Source organism: Cebus imitator, unplaced genomic scaffold (assembly GCF_001604975.1).
Source record: "Cebus imitator isolate Cc_AM_T3 unplaced genomic scaffold, Cebus_imitator-1.0 Scaffold288, whole genome shotgun sequence".
Classification (NCBI taxonomy): Eukaryota; Metazoa; Chordata; class Mammalia; order Primates; family Cebidae; genus Cebus; species Cebus imitator.
In genome coordinates, this window is record NW_016107603.1 from 946556 (window position 1) to 967623 (window position 21068).

At 37.5% G+C, this 21068-nt stretch overlaps 1 protein-coding gene across 2 annotated transcripts in view; it reads right to left on the bottom strand.

Annotated features, from left to right (window-relative positions):
• Nucleotides 1–20571, bottom strand: part of LOC108285029 (TIR domain-containing adapter molecule 2) — a 44139-nt gene extending 23568 nt beyond the window's left edge. Inside the window, exons 1-3 of one of the 2 annotated variants that reach the window (XM_017502023.2) lie at nucleotides 19997–20571; nucleotides 14898–15143; nucleotides 11082–11209 (exon numbers count right to left, since the gene is read on the bottom strand). In XM_017502023.2, coding sequence (XP_017357512.2) covers nucleotides 11082–11209; nucleotides 14898–15143; nucleotides 19997–20188 — 566 coding nt within the window. In that variant the 5' untranslated portion in view covers nucleotides 20189–20571. Of the gene's footprint in view, nucleotides 1–10; nucleotides 10970–11081; nucleotides 11210–14897; nucleotides 15144–19996 lie in introns of those variants that run through there. The other variant, XM_017502022.2, reaches the window with a different exon arrangement.
• Between the last annotated feature and the right edge of the window lie 497 nt (nucleotides 20572–21068).

Sequence of the window (21068 nt, forward strand, 5' to 3'; positions counted from 1 at the left end):
CGGCACTTGCCTGCTGGTGAGCGCGCGGCTCTTGCGTCTTCCCTTCCGGCGCAGGGCGACCAGGCGGTGGGCGTCTTGCCCCGGGCGTTGAGAGGCTGGGGCGCCTCCTACGCGGCGGGCAGCAAACCCATCCCCGCTGCCACCGCAGCCTGCACCCCTTCGCGCTCGCGGAGCAGTTCGCTCGTGAGTCGGCGGCCCCACGCCTTTGCAGACGCGCTGCCTCAGCCCTTGGAGGTCTTCGCTCACCAGGCCTGACTGCTGTCGGCACCTGCCGCGCCGCTCTCGAGGGGTCGCTCGAGGGCGGGCTGCTGCATTGCCAAGGCAGGCCCCACCCGGGACGTGGCGCTGAGGGCCGGGGCAGTACAGCTGCGAGTCAGGGGTTAACGTGGCGGGAACACTCGGTAGAAGGAAGGAGCTCGCAAAGGATGGAGGAGGGGAAACCGCAATGGGGAACTGTCACCAAGGCTAGTGGACTCTCCCTGCTTTTTTTTTTTCTTTGGCATGTACCCCCCAAAGCCGGACGTCAAGGGCCAGAAAAGTCTGGAAAGGAATTCCACCGCGTTTGCCCCTTACAGACCAGACAAACCCCTAGACCCTTCGGAGGTACAGAGACTCTCCTGGTTCCCTAAGACAGTCTCTTGACTTTTCCTGTCCCTTTACGGCTCTCTCACTTGACTACCGCAGCCAACCCTACCCCTGACTAGAGTGTGCAGCACATCAGTCCCTGCCCCCAAAAACTACCCTGGGAAAGATCCCTTTTTTCAAGTTCGTTCTCCACAGCCGAACAGATTGAAACGCCACTGAATATCAAGAGAGAACAAAAAAGCAATTACGTAAATAAAGCGTAAGAAGCCTTATAAAGCCCCAAACTCGATCTTACCATTGCTACCTCAGGCACCCAATCCTAGTCATAATCTAAGAGCCCCAGTTCAGAAATCTCCCTCCCCTTTTAATTCTCAGGCAATCTCTACTCCCTGCCAAAGGAGACCCAGTTACTGAATCTCAGATGAGACCATGGATAATAAATTCGGAGTGAAGGTCCATACCTGTGTCTCAGAAACACAGTACAGGTAAAGCTAAGAATTATTTCCTCCCTTTCCCCATCCAACAATAGGACGGCTTATTGAAGGTAGGCACTTCAGGTAGTAGTTACTTGGTGTGCTGCAATGTAGTCAGAAATGCCCTATTATGTACCATGTCAACACAATTCATTATCCAACAGTTGATTCTCCAACTGCTCCACCTCCCAACAATTCTACCTAAACTCTTTGGGTAAACAGTGGCCTCCTAAATCCAATTGATCCTTTTGTTGCCCTCATTTTCCCTGGGAGTCTCTCTTTGGGGATTGACAAAGTTGACCGTTGTCTTCCAACACTGTTTCCTTGATGTTGACAGCCCCACTTTGCCTTTATGCTCATCCTGCTTGTTAACATTCTTTCAGTTTCCTCTGCCTGTTCCTCTTTCTCTGGCAACCCTGCAAAATCAATGCTTTTTAAGCTTTTCCACTGAAATACCACCCATGACAGATTCCATAAACATGTACTTCCCTATTCACCACTTAGGTCACATGCATAAAAGAACCTGAAGTCACTAGTGTCAAGGGCACATTTACTTGAAGTGTTCCATCTTCTTTTAAATTGCTCGAAATTTTGCATTGTTCTTCATAATATAGTCACATGTACTAAAAAATAAATTGGTTACAAGTTTAATTGCTTAACATTTTCTCTCCAAATGTTCAAGAAAATGCATCAGTCACTTATGCCACATATATTTAGATTACATTCTATGTGCTAGGCATTAGGGATATTGTGTGAACAGCAGGCACAGTCCTAGTTCTCATGGAGATTTTATTGTCTAATCTGGGAGACAGATACGTAAAGAAGTGAGACAATTTCTCTTTTTTTTTTTTTTTTACTTTTTCTAAATTTTAGTCTATCCAGTCCAGGAACACACGTAGTGTTGATTTTCATGTCCCTTTACCTTTTTCAGTCTAAAGTAGTTCTTCTAATCTTTCTTTGCCACTCACGACCTTGGCATTTTTGAAAAGTATGGGACATTTATTTGGGAGAATGTTAATTTGAGTTTCTCTGATGTTTTCCCTTGATCAGATTTAGGTTATGCATTAGAATAGCATAGAAAGGATGCTTTGTACTTCTAAGCATATCATGTCACGAAGTACATGATACTGATTTGTCCTTTTACTGGTGAGGTGAACATTGATCATTTGATCAAGGGGTTGGCAGCCAGGTTTCTTCAATGTAAAGTTACTATTTTTCTGTGTTATTTATAAGCAATTTATGAGGAGATACTGTGAGACCATGTAAGAATTCTGTTCAGCACACTTTCACCCACTAAGTTTTACATCCATCAATGATTCTTGCGTGGATCAGCTAGTATTGTGATGATTGGCAGGTGGTAATTTTTTAGCTCCATCAATCCTTCTACATTTAGAAGTGAGACAATTTCTGATCCGTGCATTGATATGGGGACAGGGAATCTTCCTGGTGGGCAATTTCTAGCTATAAACTTGGTTATTCCCATTCAAGAAAGGAGGGGATGACCTGACAAACTGATAAATATACTGACTTATAGGCAGTGTCTAATAGGTCATGCAGCTTTTAGGTTCTTGGAAAAATGAAATGGAAAATTTGTAAAAGATCTGTTGGTTAGACTTAAAGATAAGCCTCTTAGAGTAGTGAGATCATGTTAATATATTCATGTCCCACATAAGTGCCTAACAGGATGCATCAGGTGGAGATTTGCAATAAGGGGAACAAGATGAATTGTTTGGTGGATGTCAGTCTTTTTCTCCAGCCAACCCAGGGCTTGGTTAATGGGCCCATTTACCAAGTGGCCATCACAGCAGTGACTATTCAGTTGACTCTGACTTTATCAAAAGGGAGATTATCCCAGGTGATTCTGACCTAACCAAGTGAACTCTTTCTGGCCTTCTCTGAAACAGATTCTAGTCACAAGTTTTGCTGACTTTAGAAAGGCAAAAGTCATGTTGTGCACTGCTTATATAGAAGAGCAGCCCTAAGTAGCTGAAGACCTCAGTTCTACAGCTTCTAGGAACTAAATTTTATCAACAACCTGATTAAGTTAGAAGAGAACTGTGAGCTCCAGATGACAATGCAGTTCAGCTGACTTCACTGCAGTCTTATGAGACCCGAAGCAGAAGACCCAGTTAAGCCATGCGGAGACTCTTAACCCCAAGAAATTGTAAGATAAAAAAATTATACTGTTATAAACCAGTAAATCTATGGTAATTTGTTACTCAGCATAGAAAACTAAAACAAGAGATAAAATAGCACTTGGATGGAAATCTATAGCTTTAAGTATGTAAATGAGAATAGAAAGTCGAAAATTTGAGGAGCTAACCATCCACTACAATATGGCAAATTAACATGGAAAGAAAAAGCTGAAATCACTAAAACAGAAAAGAATACAACAAAGAAGAAAAACAAAAATACTGGCTTTAAAAAAAACTTGTAATAAATGTGATAAACCTCTGGCAAGACTAGTCAAGGAAAAAAGATACAAGGAATACAAAGGGTACCATCCTTACAGATCTGGCATATGTTAAGTATACAAGAAAAACACAGTACTAATAAATTTGAAAGTGTAGACGAAATGGAAAGATTCATAGGAATATGCAATTTACCAATATTACATAAGAAACAGAAAAGCTCAACCTTATTAATAAAAAGAAATTGAATCAGCATCCTATAAAGAAGACACCAGACCGGAAGCACACTTTACCTACAATTTCTAATAGTCAAGGAAGAAGTAAATATTATATACAAGCTTTCCCAGAAAACAGGAAAAGAAAGCCACTTTCCAACTCACTTTATGAGGCTAAACCAGGCTTGATATTAAGCAAAAATCTTAAAAGAAATCCAGCTATTAAAAATAAACCACATCATGCCAGGTTGTTTTTACCCTAGGAAGAAAAGGCTGGCTTAACAACAGGAATCCAGTTCATGTAACTGACCACATTCAGAGAATAAAGGCAGAAAAATCATGATTTTCTCAATAGAGCTTTTTAATAAAATTCAAAATTTTCTATCATTTATGATTATAAAAAACTCTAAGCAAACTAAAGATAGGTGGAGTATTTCTAAATTTAATAAAAATACCATAAAATGCTTACAGGATACTTTGAAAGCATTCCCAGAAAACAGAAACAAAACAAGAATGCCTACACATAACCTATTCAACATTATACTGGAGGTCCCTGCAAATGTAATTAGGCAAGAAAAAGTAAAGAAAGGGAGAATAGAATGACAGACAAATCTATCATTACTTATAGAAAGTGCAAAAGAATGTATAAATTACTAGACTTAACAGAAGATTTTTGCAAGTTTGCTGAATGGAAAAATTAAAGTTTTTCCACATACCAACAAAAAATTAAAAACTTAAAAGATATCATTTATAATGATAGCATCAAAAACATAAAGATACAAGAAAGTAAAATTAATGAAGTATATGTATACAGTATTTCTATGAAGACAATTATGATTTTATTCAAAGATACAATGGAAAGAAATTAACTCACCAAAAAATGCCCTATTATAAAGAATTTGTTCACAGGTAAAATACAATCCCAATCAAAATCCCAACAATTTTGTTTTGTTGAAATTCCAAAATTTGTATAAAAATTCAAAGAACTGATTACAGCCAAAATCTTGAAGAATAAGATATAAAAAGACTTATTTTACCAAATATCAAGACTTAAAAGCTGCAACAGTGTGTTACTGATATATGGGCAAACTGATCAATGTAATAAAAGAGAGCCCAAAAACAGACTCATGTAAATATGAGCATTTCACAGATGACAGAAATGGCATGTTCAACCAATTGAGAAAGATGGTTTTTCAAGAAATGAAGGGGGAAAAAAAGAACCTGGATACCTACCTCACCCACAAAATAAAATTCAATTTAAGTAGAAGACAAAACTACACATATTTTAGAACACAGTATAGAAGATATTCATGACCTAAGGGAAGTATTTTTTTAAACAAGACAAACACACCAAAAATATAGAAAAACATGGATAAATTTCACTAGGAGCAGAAAGATAAACTGTGAGAAGACATTTGAAACAGTTATAACCAAATGATTAAGTATTCTTGGTACATGAAGGAATTTTATTAACTTAAAAAAGTCAAATTTTAAAAAATGGACAAATGATTTAAACAGCAACTTAGCAAAAAGGGGAAATCCAAATAGTAAATTTGAACAAAAAAATAATTAACCTCATGGAAATGCAAATTAAGCAACAATGAGGTACCATTACAAGCCCAGATTTTCCAAAGTTTTACAAATGTGGAACCTTCTAATGCTGCTGGTGAAAGCACTGATTAATTACTTTGGAAAAGTTAGGTATTACCTAGTAAATTTCAAGATACATATATGACTCACCAATTCCATTGCTAGATGTATTCTCAAGAGATCATACACATGTACAACCTGACATATATACAGGGATGTTCATAGTGGCTTTGTTCGAAATAGCAAAAAAGGCAGAATGATCCAAATGCCTTCACGGAAGAGATACATAACGGTGGTATATTAATGATAAAACAAAAACTATAGCGATATGCATCATCATGGATGATGCTAAATGTTCAGCAAGTCACAGAAAAGTGACATTTCTATTTATTAAATATAATTTAATACTTTATTAAATTTTATTAATGTTTACTTCTATCTGATTGTTAGACTACTTTTAAGGAATGCAGACATCCGTACTACTCGAAATGTGGTCCCATACTGATCCTATACTGATCACCTGTCATTGGTTGATGGAGAGAGAAGCACATAAAGTGAGTAAACATGCATAAACTTTAGAAATGCTGACAGTAATCTGACAGTGCCAGTACATTCAAGTACATGATTGTGTATTTACAAAAATATCAGTTTATGATGATTTCGCAATTAGAAAAAAATGTGAGAACTAGTATACTTAACTGGTAAAAATACGAAGAAAAGATTATTTGCATTACAAGCAGAACATTGGTTATCATGTCTCTTGAGGTGATTCAGGAAACTGACCAGGAAAGGATACATAGGAGCTTTCTAAGGTATTCACAATGTTATATTTCTTTACCTGAGCATTGGATATATGAGTATCTGTTTTATAACTTTTCTTCTCATTAAATTGTACATCCCGAATGTGGTCTTCTATATAATTTCACAAATGTAAAAGTGTAAAAATTTGTTATGGACAGTACAATACCAATTTCTTTAAAAAATACAAAAATATCTATAAAAACTGAAATACACCAAAAAGAATGATGGAATTATGGGCAGACTTTGGTATCTGAACAATTACTTATCAAATTCTTACGCTGTTGCCTTTTCAAGATAGTAGTGATCATGAGGAATCCTCCAGCATTAAAAACAGAGTATGCCAGACCAGTGTCACTTTTGTATCTAAATTTCAGCAAGGAAGCTGCTTCCTAATGATAAAAATAGGATAACATCCTTGTATTTTCCTCCAGAATTTGGAAATTCCTGAGATGGAAAAGTTAGTCAGGAGATCAAATATCACTTTTACTGTTAACAAAATTAAAGAACGTGTTTTTCAATCTGTAGCAAGAGGGACTGGTTAATACCCATATCCATAAACTGGAGATAAACCGCTCAATTACTGGCATAGTCACATAACCAGGGCTTCTGCTGTGGGGAGATGATGTAAAACTCCCTAAGGAATAAGTCTTCTGACCTTCATATTCTCTTATTCCTTTAGTACTCTGTAAATATTGTACACCCTTAGAGTCCATTCTGCTCCATTACCTGTGTAACATTAGTTGCTCATACAGCTATCCCATGTACGCCAACTAGGTTATGTTCCTGGTGGTCAGACTGTCTTACTCATTTTTTTTTTTTTTTCCAGACCAAGTCCTGCTCTGTAGCCCAGGCTGGACTGCAGTGGTGCAATCCTGGCTCACTGCAACCTCCGCCTCCTGGGTTCATGTAATTCTCCTGCCTCAGCCTCCCGAATAGCTGGAATTACAGGCAGGCGCCACCGTGCCCCGCTAATTTTTGTGTTTTTAGTAGAGACAGGGTTTCACCATGTTGGCCAGGCCGGTCTCAAACGCCTGACCTCAGGTGCTCTGTCTATCTCGGCCTCCCACGGTGCTTGGATTACAGGCATGAGCCACCGCGCCCAGCCTGTCTTATTAATTTTTGAAAATTCTAGCAGACCATTATGTACATGACAGACATTCAAACACTTTCATAGTTGTGTCATGTATTGTTCATATAGGAGCCACATAAATAGAAGTCATAGTAAGGACTTCAGGAACTAAAAAAGACCAAGAGACCAGAATTAGACTAATGATAAAAACAGAATTACTAAGTGCTTGTATATGCTAGGCACTGATCCTCAGTGTTTCATAAACATTTCATTCTCCTTACACCGGATGGCAACACCTTAGCAGCAGATGGAAAACAGAAATATATGGTTAATCAAATCCAAAGTCACACAACCATGACTTGAATTGGGCTGTGACTCCAAAGCCAAAGCACTGAACCACTGCTGAGCTATAGTGAAATCAAGATAGCTAAGCCTTCAGAGATCTATCCTTAATTGTCTTTTTGTAAGGCAGTATTACACAGTGCTTGAGAAAGAGGGCTCTGGAGCCAGACTGCTATGGTTCATATTCAAACTCTGCTAATTACTGTGTGAGATGAGATTTCTGAACCCCTCTATGCCTCAGTTTCCTCATCTATAAAATGGGAGTAATATCTTTATTGCATGGAATCATTGCAAAGATTAAATATGTCAATACAAATACTCAGCACAGCACCTAGCACAAGGTAAGCATTCAATAAATGTTAACCTATATTTATAGTTATTTCCCTGTTGTTTTTGGAGAATTGTGCCCAGGAACCAGACTGTCCCCTCTGACCACATTATTAAGAAAATCACTGATACAACTGGGTATTACGCAACCTAAAGTTAATTTACTTAAAAATTAAGACCTCTTTGGAACAACTGTTGATTTAAATGCCTTTGAACTACACAACCTTTCAGTAAGGAATGCAAAGAGGAGGTTAAAAATTAGGCAGTATAGACGTGGTATTTCTCTTTCACTTTCTTTTTTGGACAGTCCCTCAGATATTTTTTAATAAAATACCAAATAAATAATCACTCTCATTATAGAACTGTACTCCAGGATTTAAGTTTCTAAGGAGCTTTAGAAAGATTTAAATCCTGACAGAAATGAGTGAAGTCAGTTTGTTGAAAGATTTTTTTTTTATTCTACAAGAAATTGGTAGGTGCAATCCTGTTAAAGAAATTTCTTGTTTTCAAAAGTAAATGAAAAACCCCTCTGAATTATTCATATATTAATTTAATTTTTGAAAACAATAGTCATAGGGCCTGCTTCGTCCTATTTAACTATAAATGTTACACATTTACAAACTAAAACAAAAACGCATCGTACAGAGATTTAAATGAAATTTAAAAGAATAAATTTGCTTTTCAGTCCACTGTATTTTCAAAGTTACTACCAAGCTTGGATGAAAGTTGTGAACCACAAACCATTTGTTTAATAGAAAAAAAAATGTGTAGATTATTAGCAAAGTAATACCTTAAAATGTATCTTCACACAGTTGCAATTTTAGTATAAACTTATATATCAAGTTGCTTTCCATTATTTATTCTACTTTAAAAATATATACAACTATGATGTTCAAATATGTATTCTGAGCCATTACGTCCAAACATAAATATTTGGGAAATTCAAACTGCTGCAACACATTAGGAAAGGATTAAGGAAAAATGATGAGCTACAAATTATGCAGTTGGAGGAAGAAAAAAACATTACTTAGCATTTATGTCTGGATAGGTATGTATTTTCTAATTTACATATACATATCCAGTTGAGCATAAACAACCATCAAAATTTAACCAGTTACATAGAAACTAGACTCAGCCTACACTATTTTGTATAACAGGTTAACAGTAGTGATTTCAAAAATTTTAATATATCTCAATAGTTTCACCAAAAATTATTTGTGGTAATATTCTAGTATTATGAAGTTTTGAGAGGTACAGATTAAATGAGTGCACTATCTATGCCAAACTCAGTAAGATCTATACCTTACTGTTTAATTATGGTGTAATATCTGAACACAATAGCACAGAGGCGCAACCAGAAAAGGACATTTTACATATGCCCATGCTGATCAATCACATTAACATTAGTGCTTACAACTCTCAAATTTAAATAGACAGGGACACTTATAAAGCTGCAGGACAACTTCAATACAATAACCAAAATTGACAAATCTGCAAAATCTTAAACTTTACTTCTTAATCCATTGATAAATATTATTTAAAGAGTAATTATTTGGTCTTCAAAAATCTTAAAAAATTAAAGGGTTGAAAACATGTTCACTCTGCTATACTGTGGCATCTGAAATTACCAAGCATGACAACTTGAATTTGTTTTGTTCTTACATGCAAGAAGTGTATATATGCATTTTAAGATAGCTTAGAATTAAGAGTTAAACTTTAGTCAGTAACGGTAAGTGAGTAGGATGGCTATCCAATCTGTATTCTATGGTATCACATATCAAAGTCTCTACGACATGACAATCTTGTTCAGAACTCATCACCTTTGGGTAGAGAAGAGAGGCATGGCAGAAAAGCAGTTGCAATTAAAAAAAAAAAACAGCAGAAAAGCTTTAAATATCTATACAATTTTGAATCATCTTGTATTCTACCAGATAATACTCAGAACAAAATCTTATTTCAGTCAGCTCAATCTATACAAGTTATAAGATGCAAACACAATGTAAACTCTATAGTGTACAGAATATGCACTATTTAATACTAATTAAATAAAGAACAGTCAATGAAGATTACCAAATAGGAAACACGTAGCATTCTAAATTTTTAAATCACTTTAAGGTAGCTAACCAGAAACTACAGAAATAAAATATGCAAGACAAAAAAAAAAAAAAAACAGAAAAAAAAGGAAAGCAACTAACTTTTCAGTGTATCACACCTATGAGGATAGAATGTATGGCACTTATGTGATACTAATATTAACAATTGTTCATTTAAGCTGGGAATGACTCACAGACATTAAAGTCATATAAGGGCAAGAGCCACAGAATTAAAATGTTAAAATTAAACATATCTCCTTTTTTCTTTGTGAAAGCACTGCAAATGTAACGAGTACAGGTAACTCAACAAAAATTTTCGTATTTCATTTGCCCCCATTGTAGTGTCTTAAATTATTCTGTAATATTTCTACCTGTTATAAACAGTCTTATTTTTAAGGCCTGTATAAACTCTATTATGCTACTCAAACATACTGTTTTCTGTGTGCTACAAATGCCTTTATGAAAAAATAGCATAACTGGTTATAAATCATAGAATAAACCCAAAAAACAAAAGTTTGACATTTTCTAAGCTAGTGAGAAATAAATTATACCATGATGTATCAATATTAACTAGCATTCCTATGGTAGATTTTTTTTCCTCCATAAAATTGAACAGTGCAGACAGAATAGGGCTTGGGCTACAGTTCATCACATTTGGTTTTCTTATAAACAATTAAAAGGCAATTTTGTTCCTCCATAACACATGTAGACATTAAATCTAAGGTTTTTAAAATATCAACTACCTATAAGAAAAGTAGTTTTAAATGGTTAAAAGGAATCAAAATACCAAAGTTTAGTGTGCCAAGAGTAGATATAAACAACCAAGAACAGAGTAGATCATTGGTATTGATTATTTAACATGAATAGCCCAAAATGAGTTCCAAAGTTTTTCCACCTTTACAAATAAAAAAAGGTGTCCTTTCCACAGTTTGGGGATATGCATTGTACATCCCTCCCAACAAGTATGAGTAAGGTTTTAAAAATGTTGTCAATATTAAGTTCTTCAGTACCTAAATTAGAGGACAGCAATTACAGTGGCAATGGTGCATCAATTCTCAAAATGTAGTTATGATCCAACACGAGTTGTGGTGGTTCTTTTATCTGAGAAAAAGCTTTTCAAAAGAAATACCTGCCCTATGCTAACCACCAGAAGAATGAGGGCTTCTCCTACTGACCAATAGGCCACTCTTGTATTTAGATCCTCTGCTCGGCTTCGGCCTTGAGCTTCTCTTAAACGGAAATGAGTCTGATAATCGATGACAGACTTCAGAGCTTCGTGAATTGAAACACAGGCAGATTCCATCTAAAGAGAAATATTTCAGTCAGTATGTGCGACACTTTGTGTAGACTTCATCTATCATATTCAGCTTTTGGTTCCAATTTGATCTCAATTCCTCTTGATTAGCATGCTACTAATCTGGCATTCATTCAATACATTTATGCCAGTTGTCCTTGCAGTGAAACCCTCCTACTCATTTTCACTAGGACAACTGTTAAGGCTAGAGATCTCATGAAGCAGCTGTTTTCCCCAACTGAGATATCACAGCCATGACATCAGTAAGGTGGCAGATGGAACACTAAGCTAACAATAGCAGAAATACTTATCAGCTAAGGTTGGTGACTACAGAATTTCCACCCCAAGTTCTTTAAAGAAGAATTAGAAGGAAGAGAATGACAGTAAGTTCACCAGTAATGAGAATATAAATCAAAACCCAAATACCTATTAAAAAAAAACAAAACTTGGTACAAAAATAAAAGGCTGAATGAGTCAAAGTTCTTTGAACTATGTTTAAAACAGCCACAGCATCAAAATCGTTAGGTAACTTTTAAATCTGAAAGGGATATATCAGAATAGGAATAACTTTTTAAAAATATTTATCGATTTGCTAAATCAGCCTTTTCCCTCATGCCAGTCAACTAAACCAATATGTATGTTTCCAACAGGATGCAAGTTTCAGTTTCACTGTATAATCAGTTTGTAAGCCTTTAGCTGATAACAGCTTGCCTTTTTATACATTTATTATACCATCTGTTTTGAGAAAGGTTAAGTGACTAATTTTTTTGTATACTATGTTTAATATTTTTCTATTGCTGCAAGCTTAATCCTAGTGGTAAAATATATGTTTTATTATTATTTTATGCAGCAAACCATGTATTAAGTTTTTACAACAAATCTAAGTTTGTCTTAATTTTAGTTAAGGAAAACAGACATTAGAAAGTAACATTTAATAAAGTTCTGCCAAAGTATGAAAGGAATAATTATTAAAATACTCTATTAAAACTGCTTTTTAAAAATGTAAGAAATTAGGAGGCAAACAAACTGCAATAACCTATTAGAAGAGTCAAATGTTTTTGTTGTCCTTGCTTTGTTTGGGTCCCTAGGAATGAAAACTTTGCAAAACTGTGCTAAAATGATTTCTAATTTGTGATAACGAACTACAGAGAGATGCGCCTCTAGCATTTCTTTGCTTTCTCTGTATTCTCAAAATGACATGTTGCCCAGGGATTCTTCACCTGCAAAGTAAACATAAAAGCAAGCAGTTGATGCAAATGCAGAATGTTTAGGAACTCCTTCAAGCCTGTCCATGGGGTATGGGTTAAGAACTACTGGATTAGAGAAAATTACAGAAATTAAATTACATGCATCCATACAACTTTTGAGATGTGATTTTTAAAGAAACTTTTATAGTGAAAACTTCCATACATATCCAAAAGTAATGAGAAAGTACAATGATCCCCTACCATGTCAATAACAATTAGGACATGGCTAATCATCTACATTCCCCACGAATTTTCCCCAATTATTTTTAAAGCAAATCCCAGATTTTTTATCACTGCAGCTACAAATACTTTTATACTTTATTTCTAAAAGATAACACTTTTTAAAAACATAACCCCAATAGTATTATAACACATAAAATAATTTAAAACAGTTACTTAAAGTCAGGAAATACTGTTCAAATTTCCCCTATTGTCTCAAAATTTGTTTTCAAATTAGAATCCAAGTAAGGTTAACACAATCATCTGGCTAAGTCTTCGTTAATCTTTAGGCTTTCTTCCTTGTTTTTTTCTTTCTTCCTTGCCACCTATTTACTGAAGAAAGTTGGGGGAAAGAGGACCCCTATCCTGTGGCATTTCTCACTTTCTGGATTTTGCTGACTACATTCCCATGCTGTTCCTTTATCCTCTGTATGTCTTGTAAATTGGCATTTGGAGCTAGAGACTTGATGGAATTCAGGTGCAATGTTCTGGGTGGGAATGCCTAGTAGTCAGTGTTGTGTACTTCTACTGCATATTATCACAAGACACATAATGTCTAGTTATGTCTCCATTTGTGAATGATCATTCAGTCTGATCCACTCACTAAAAAGTTCCCCACAAGCCTTTTACTTAATCGTTTTAGTAGTGACTGGTGATTATTGCCTACTCTAAATCCATCATTATATCAATGGCTAAAAAATGGTGAGAGTAAAACTCTCATCGTTTGTTCTGCGTTACTAGCCAGTAATTTTATTCTGAACTTACTAGCTGGTAATTTTCAATTTTAAAGTATGAAAAGTTGCTTTATAAATATCCCTATTATATGAGACATTAGCTTTTTGAAAGTAAGAAAATGAGACTAAGAAAAATAAAAAATGTAGTATGGATAAAGAAGGGTGTGATACTAACTGCTTTATTACCATTCATTTCTTATATTTATCCACTTAGGTTTTCAGAATAAGCTGCCTTATATAAGTTAAAATTCATGAAGGAATGGATACAGGTTAAGGTACTGACCCCAAAGAAACATCATTTTACAAAGCAAAATGTCTTTCACACAGGACTTTAAAATAAAGAGAACATTTCTAAAATTAAGAGTATTTGAATACATCTTGCTGATTCTTACAGGTTTACGAATCAAGGCTTTTACACATTCTTAAAACTGCCTCTTTCGCCATGACTTTGGCCAAGAGACTAAATAGAACCTGGGAACACTAAAATACCAGTTTAAGGTTTTAACGAATAGGTGGTAAATAATTCCTTTTCATGCCTAATTGAGTACTTTTAGATATGATCTAAGCCCACACAGGTTGAGTATTCCTTATCCAAAATGTTTGGGACCAGAAATGTTTTGAATTTCAGATTTTTTCTGATTTTGGAATGTCTACATATACATAATGAGATATCTTTGTGATGGGACCCAGGTCTAGACATGAAATTCAATTATGTTTCATATACATCTAATACATATAGCCTTAAGGCAACTGTATATGATATTCTCAACAATGTGTCATGAGGTCAGATGTATAATTTTCCACTTGTGGCGTCAGGTTGGAGCTAAAAAAAAGTTTTGCATTTTGAAGCATTTTGGATTTTGCTGTATTTGAACTAGAAATAAAACAGTCCTCATCACCTAAGCAATAGCTGATCATTGGGTTTAAATTTTTTACACTATCTTCCTCTATTTCTCCAAAACAAAACTGAATTTAGCTTTTATAACGTTTTGTGAAATGACTTGCCATTAATCTTCACTATTCCACCTAAAGTTACAGCACAAGTTACTGTTAACAGCAGCTTGAGTAACACTAAGTAATGGTAAAAAGGCTATCATGTGGTACTATTTATCTACTAATTTAGGCATTATTTTGCTTCCACTTACACCAGCCTAATGAGTATGATAGCAACGTTCCTTCAGGGATTAAAGAAAATGCTTCAGAAGATTGGAACATTGCTCAGCCTTCCCAAACTTCTTTTACTATTGATGTTTCTACCTTAGTGACTTCCTCGTATTTTAATGCTTCTTTCTCTCTTTACACTTAAAAGTTCATAAGAGCTTTCACATTATTTTTCACTATAATTGTTATCTGTGAAATGCCTACTATGTAACAAATAAGATATATTTTAAAGATTGTTAGTCGCAAAATTCCATGCTCATCAGTTAGTGCATGATATTAAATTATGCTTTTTTCCTCCTTTTAAATATACCAACATTATATTGATTTTTTATTTACCTGGGTAAGGGCACTGACTCGGTTCTCACTAGGAAACAAAGGTGGGTCTTCTCCAACTTGAAAATCAAAATATACAGTTTTATGTGTAAAAGTAGAAAATTCATTGCTGAAGCAAAATTTGTATGTCCCATTTTTGGAGGCTGTGAAGGTAAAACTATCATACTGTTTCTTCATCTCTTTGTATAACACTTTACCATCAGGATCTTCTAATCGACAGTCTACATCATAGTGACCACCAGTAATCACCTATAAGATATTAAAAAAAAAAAAAAAATCACTGCGAAAAGTTTGAAAATTAATCAGATTTAATCAGATTTCCTGTGAAAATGGCAATAAAGTAATGAGCAAAGGACTTACTATCACGGACAATTTTACATTTTTTGATTTTCACCAGTGGATGGAAGTAGGGAGGAGATTTTACTTCAAATAAACTTTATAGAAACTAAACAAGTTTCCTCCAACTTGTATTCACTTTGAACTAGCTAGACAACTGTGCTAATTAATGTAGGTCTATTGTATCAATTAATTCTCCCAGCAACCCTACCAGAGAGTTTTCTTCCTTCCATTTACAGATTGAAAAACTGATGTTAAATAAGCGACCTATTCAAGACTATTTATCTAGTAAGAAGCACAGGCAGAACTTGAACTCCAAAGTCATATTCTTAACCTCTATTTTTACTGCCTGCAATATTTTCCTTCTGAAAATTTTCTCACCCACTTTCCTATTAGCATCATCCAAGCACACACAGACAGTGAAGTAATAAGGTAGATCAATCTTTAGGATTACACTCCATGCATACGTCTATCATAGAACTTAGGCTCATTTTACTGCCAAATTACATGTAGGTTGTGTTTCTTAAGTTCTTTTATAGTCAAATATATGGACTTTGATACATATTTTGTTTTGAACTACACTATGAGATGAGTAATGGAGTGGGCTATTCTAAAAGTATATAATCATTTACAACCTTGTTTTCAGGAGACACAAAACTGATTAAACAAAATGTTGTTGAAACACTTGTGATTAAAGTAAAAACAAAAAAAACGTAAAGGCAAACAAGTCTGTTTATCTGGAAAGCCTGTATTAAGGGGAAACATACTGAAAGGAAGGCTGGAGGTAGGTGACATGAGTCTGAACAGAACTGTAGAACTATTTTTCAAGGGCTTATACTTAATCAGTTACAATTCCAGCCATTTGGGCTGTACAAACAGAGGAGGGAGAGATTTTTCCTGTGGTCACAGGATAATATTGTAAGAGACAAAAGGGGGAAAGGATTAAAGAGAAAGGCTTCCTTACATGAGAAAGAACTGAGTAGGAAGAAAGAGGGAGTGGAGAGAGGTGAAGAAACAGAGTGAGAGTATAGTGAGAGTATCCACTTGTGAAAGACATGATTAGGAAGAGACATTGGGTTGAAGGGTTCCCAACCACCATGTGATTGGGTAGCACAAGATTATTTTCAACCTTGAACCCTCTTGGTTAGCATACTGACATTTTAGGTCTGTAGAACGGAGTTTTCAAACTTTGGACTTAAAAGAAGGATCTGTGACCTGTGTGACCTTTTCCCACTTCAGAGAGAAGATGACTAGCTGAACTATGTTACAGGTCATTTTGATAATCAAATGAAAATAATTATGCACTTAGGAAACTGTAAAAATATGTAAATGTTAGTATAAAGATAAAATGTTTTGATATAACTGTCTTATTAATTGGGCATTTACCAATCTCCATCCTCACCAAAATGGACAGGGATTCACTTTTTATCCAGGTGAAAATAATAATTTCATTTTGCTGTACTCAGTTATTCATACTTGGCCATTGTATTCTGAATCATCAAACACATATATACAAACTGAATAAGACCAGAACTTATCATCACCCTACTTCTCTTCCATCAAACATTAAAACAAGTAATCTCACTTAATAGTATCCCTTTAAACCTGTCTAGATCACCTACTATTGAAACTGAGGATCATCCCAAACTAAGTGTTCCTGTCTATCCATGTGACCACACAAATCTCTCAATCTTTTTGCCCCTCTCAAATTCACTGCATTCCTAAACCACAATCCAGACAGGACTACTGCCAAAACTTCCTAAAAGGTCTTCCCACTACCCAATCTCTTCTGCCTAACTCAGGGTTTCTCAACCTTAGCATTATTCCCATTTTGAGCAGACTAATTCTGTATTGTAGGAGCCTGTACTGTCCTGTGCACTGTGGGACATTTAGCAGCATATGTGGTCTTTACCCACTAGATGCAGGTAGCTACCCTTCTCCCAATATGATGCCAAATGTCTCCTGGGAAGGAGGGGTGCCAATCTCCTCATCTTTCCTCATTCCCCATTGAGGAATCACTTAAAACCTTTTGATAATTACCTGTGGCCTGCAGAAAAATCTAAGCCTGTTAACAATGACACACTATTCACCTGTTCTTCCTCCCAGGTAGCTTTAGAACCTCTTTATTCACACCGTTACTCGTTCTATGTTCCTAAAATACCAGATTATCAGAAATTCTCTGAACAAGTCTTTGCTTTACATCTGCACTGACAGTGGCAATTCAATGGGTTTGCTAAACAATCACAGGACTCAAAGTGACAGTTTTTGCAAATCTACAGTTTATTACAAGAAAATAACATAAAACATCACAGCCAAAGGCTGTCTCACAGCAAGAGGTCTGAAAAGGTCAGGCGTGGGCTCCTTTGTTCCCCTCTGTTAGGTCTGTGGCCAGACACATACCCTCTCAGATCTGGAGCCACCCAGGTGTGGAAAGAAAACACCTTGAAACCAGGGAACCCAAAATGGAGTCAGGACTGCATTTTTAAATACATTGTTGGTCACATAGGCATATTCCTACTATGTAGCCAGTCTCAACAGCAGAACTCTAGGTTGGGAGTGCTGTCTTACGGAGACCAAGAGCAAATCATCAATCTCACTGTTATCAATAAATAATGTTGACAAACTGCCCCCAAAGCCCTTGAACTCACAGTCACAAGGCTATTATTATAACAGCTTTATATTAAAGCTAGTAATAGTTTTGTGACTATAAATATATAACTACAGTCACAAAACTATTATTATTCAGTGTATTTCAATGCCATGCACAAACGTTAGCAATAGAACTCAGGCTAATTTCAGGTCTGCTGGAACTGTCATGAACATGACTGCCAGGGCCCTTTCTTCTCTCCACTGCTGCCTTATAGAGAAACTCCTATTTATCTTTCAGATTCAGCGCTAACATCAGCTCCTCAGCTGAATTTCCCCTGAAGATCCTTCTGTCTTCTGCCAGCACTATACCTAGTGTATACCTTTATTGTTGCATTTAATGTTATATGACTATATACGTTTATGTAAGCTCTCTGAGGTCTAAGTCTCTGGAAGGTAGTATAATAAAGTTAAGAATTTAACTTGGGACTGCATTACTGATTCAGCAACTTCTAAGTTTTGTGCCCTTGGATCTATCCAAGGTTAGCCTATCTAAACCTGTTTCATCAGTAAAAAAGGAGGAAGAACTATATCAATTTCATATCGAGCTTCCCTGAGAATACACTTGAAATGCTTAGCATACTGTCTACACATAAGAGATGCTAATTTGTTAGTCGTTGTAGTAGTATCCTTATCACTAATCACTGAGTCTGCACACATAAAAATCCAGGAAATGCTTATTAAATTCAAACAAATAAAATATTGGCTTATACTTTTTATCACAGTTCCTGCTATCTTCTTTTCTGTTCCCTGGTGCTAATCCATGAAGGTAAGTAAGCCTAAGGGTCATCCTTGGCCTCCCCTCCCTGACCCACTATAGCCATATAATCACCAAGTCCTGTCGATTCTACCTACTACATTCTCTCCAATCCTTTCACTTTTCACTTACCCCACTGCTATCACCCTACTCTAAGCCACTATTTTCGTGTCTGGACCACCACGATAGCCTCCTAATCAGCCTTCCACATCCACTCTGCAACATCTTACCACCACTTCTCTACCTGCACAAGTTATTATCAATGTAGCTACCAAGAATACTCTGGTCATATCACTAAACTGCTTACAAACTCTCTGATGGCTTCCCATGCTTTCATGAAAAACAAATCCTTAACATGGTCTGCAAAACGCTATCTGGCCTGCCCCTGCCGACCCCTTGCTCTGGCTCCTTATTCCCAACCATACTGAACCTTTCTCTATGGCCCTCAAATTCTGTGTTCACTACTACCACAGGCTATTCCCCCTCCTCCCTTACCAAGGGATATACAGCCCATTCTTTAAAGTTCAACTTAAAATAATTTTCCAGAGGAAGCCTTCATGGATCCTATTTACTGCTCTTAAGGCACAGTTCTGATGAATGAGCAGGTAACGGTTAAGAAGAGTAGGATGAGAGGGAAATCATGAATGATGGCAGTGACCCTGTCTGTTTCGACCACTTCTGTATTACTAGCACCTAGTATTCAATAGCTACTCAAATGTTAAATGTGCCAAGCAACCAAAACTGGAACTCAGTAAAGACTGTTCTAACCAACTAAAGAAACCACATTCTGTTAAGTTTCTTTTTTATATAATCCCAGAGATCAGAAAGGGACTCTCACTTATCACAGAAATTCTTTCTACAACATCCTTGGCAAATGGCCGTTCAACCTGTAATGGAGCTCTTCCAATGACAGGGACCGCATTAACCAATAGTCCTAATACTGGTAAAACTGAAAAGCAATGAAGTTAGACACTGGCAGCACTTCAAATCCAATTAAATTGGAGGTGCGGATTACAGAGTAGGGGATTGACACTGGGAACTACAGAGTAGAAATAATTTTCTTTAAGGGAATCTTTTAAGGGAGAAATTTCAATAGGCCTTAAAAACGAGAATGCAAAGAAAGGCTAGAAGCAGCATTTCTGAAATTCATACATTTTACATCTGGACTTAACATCTCTCGCTCAAGGTTTGGAAGAGGAAAGTCAAATTCTGGGCATCCGCTACCTAGAAGCGATTTTTAGCCCCATAACCGGGAAACACGGACAGGAAAGGGCCATCCCCTCAAGTTAACAGCCCCAACCCTGGAGCCGCGAGTTGGGGCCCAGGAACTGCTGGGGCCCAGGAACTGCTAGGCCCCTGATACCTGGAACTCCAGGGTGCACTTGGTGCCCTGAGCGATGTCCTCGTAGAAGCACTGCTTGGCGTTGTCAGGAAGCTCGAAGGTGATCTCAGAGGCGCCGCCGGGTCTCGGCACCAGCAGCAGCAGCACAAGCAGCCTGCAGCCCCAACGGCCCGCGGCGGCAGCCCAGCGCAACGCGGACCCCGGCCGCTGCATCCCGAGAAGGCGGCGGCGGCCTCAACCGAGCTGCGAGACTCGAGGTCAGGTCTGCGCGGACTCACCGCGCGCGGCAGGCCTCAGCGCAGGACGCCCAGCAAAGATACACCGCAGAGCAGGTCCGCCCCTCGGGGAGATTCGGGATCAGAGCGAGCCGCCGGCTTCCTGCGAGGGGCTCAGAGGGGCGCACCTGAGGAGGGAAAAGAGAAGCGGAAAAGGCCCGAGATCGTCGGAAGTGGGGATTAGCCCTTGTTGGGGAGGGGGAAGGGGCGGAGCCTGAGATACCGGCTCTAGTGACCCGGATGTGTTCTCCTCCGGGGCGAGGCGTTTGGAGTGCGTACGTGGAAGCCCGGGAAGCGTTGGCTCGGCCTCTGCGGCTTCCTGTGACGAGGGGCGTGGGCGGAGAGGGGCGAGGCGAGGAGAGGGGGCGTGGCGGCCGCGGTGGATACTGGCGGTTGGCGGAGGTAACTACGCTCCACTTACTTTTTGTTTTTGTTTGTTTGAGACAGATCTCATCCTGTCTCCCAGGCTGGAGTGCAGTGGCGCGATCTGGGCTCACTGCAACGTCCACTGGGAACTTAGGGCTTGGGGAACATCGAGGGAGTGGTAAAGGCCTCATTTTGCCCTAGGGTGCTAATCTTTGGTGGTAGAGCGTTTTGCAATTTGCGGAGTTTTCTCATAAACAATAATAACTATTTGGTGGAAGCAACCGGGCAAGGAGCGCGAATTCTAAGAGCAAACGGCAGGAGTGCTTAACCCCTGCTTTGCCACGTACTGGCTGTGTGACTACCGGCCACGTGCTTAAACTGTCTGCCTCAGTCTGTATTTGTAGAATGGAGATAATAATAACACCTACTACAGAGAATTATTCCAAAGTTCC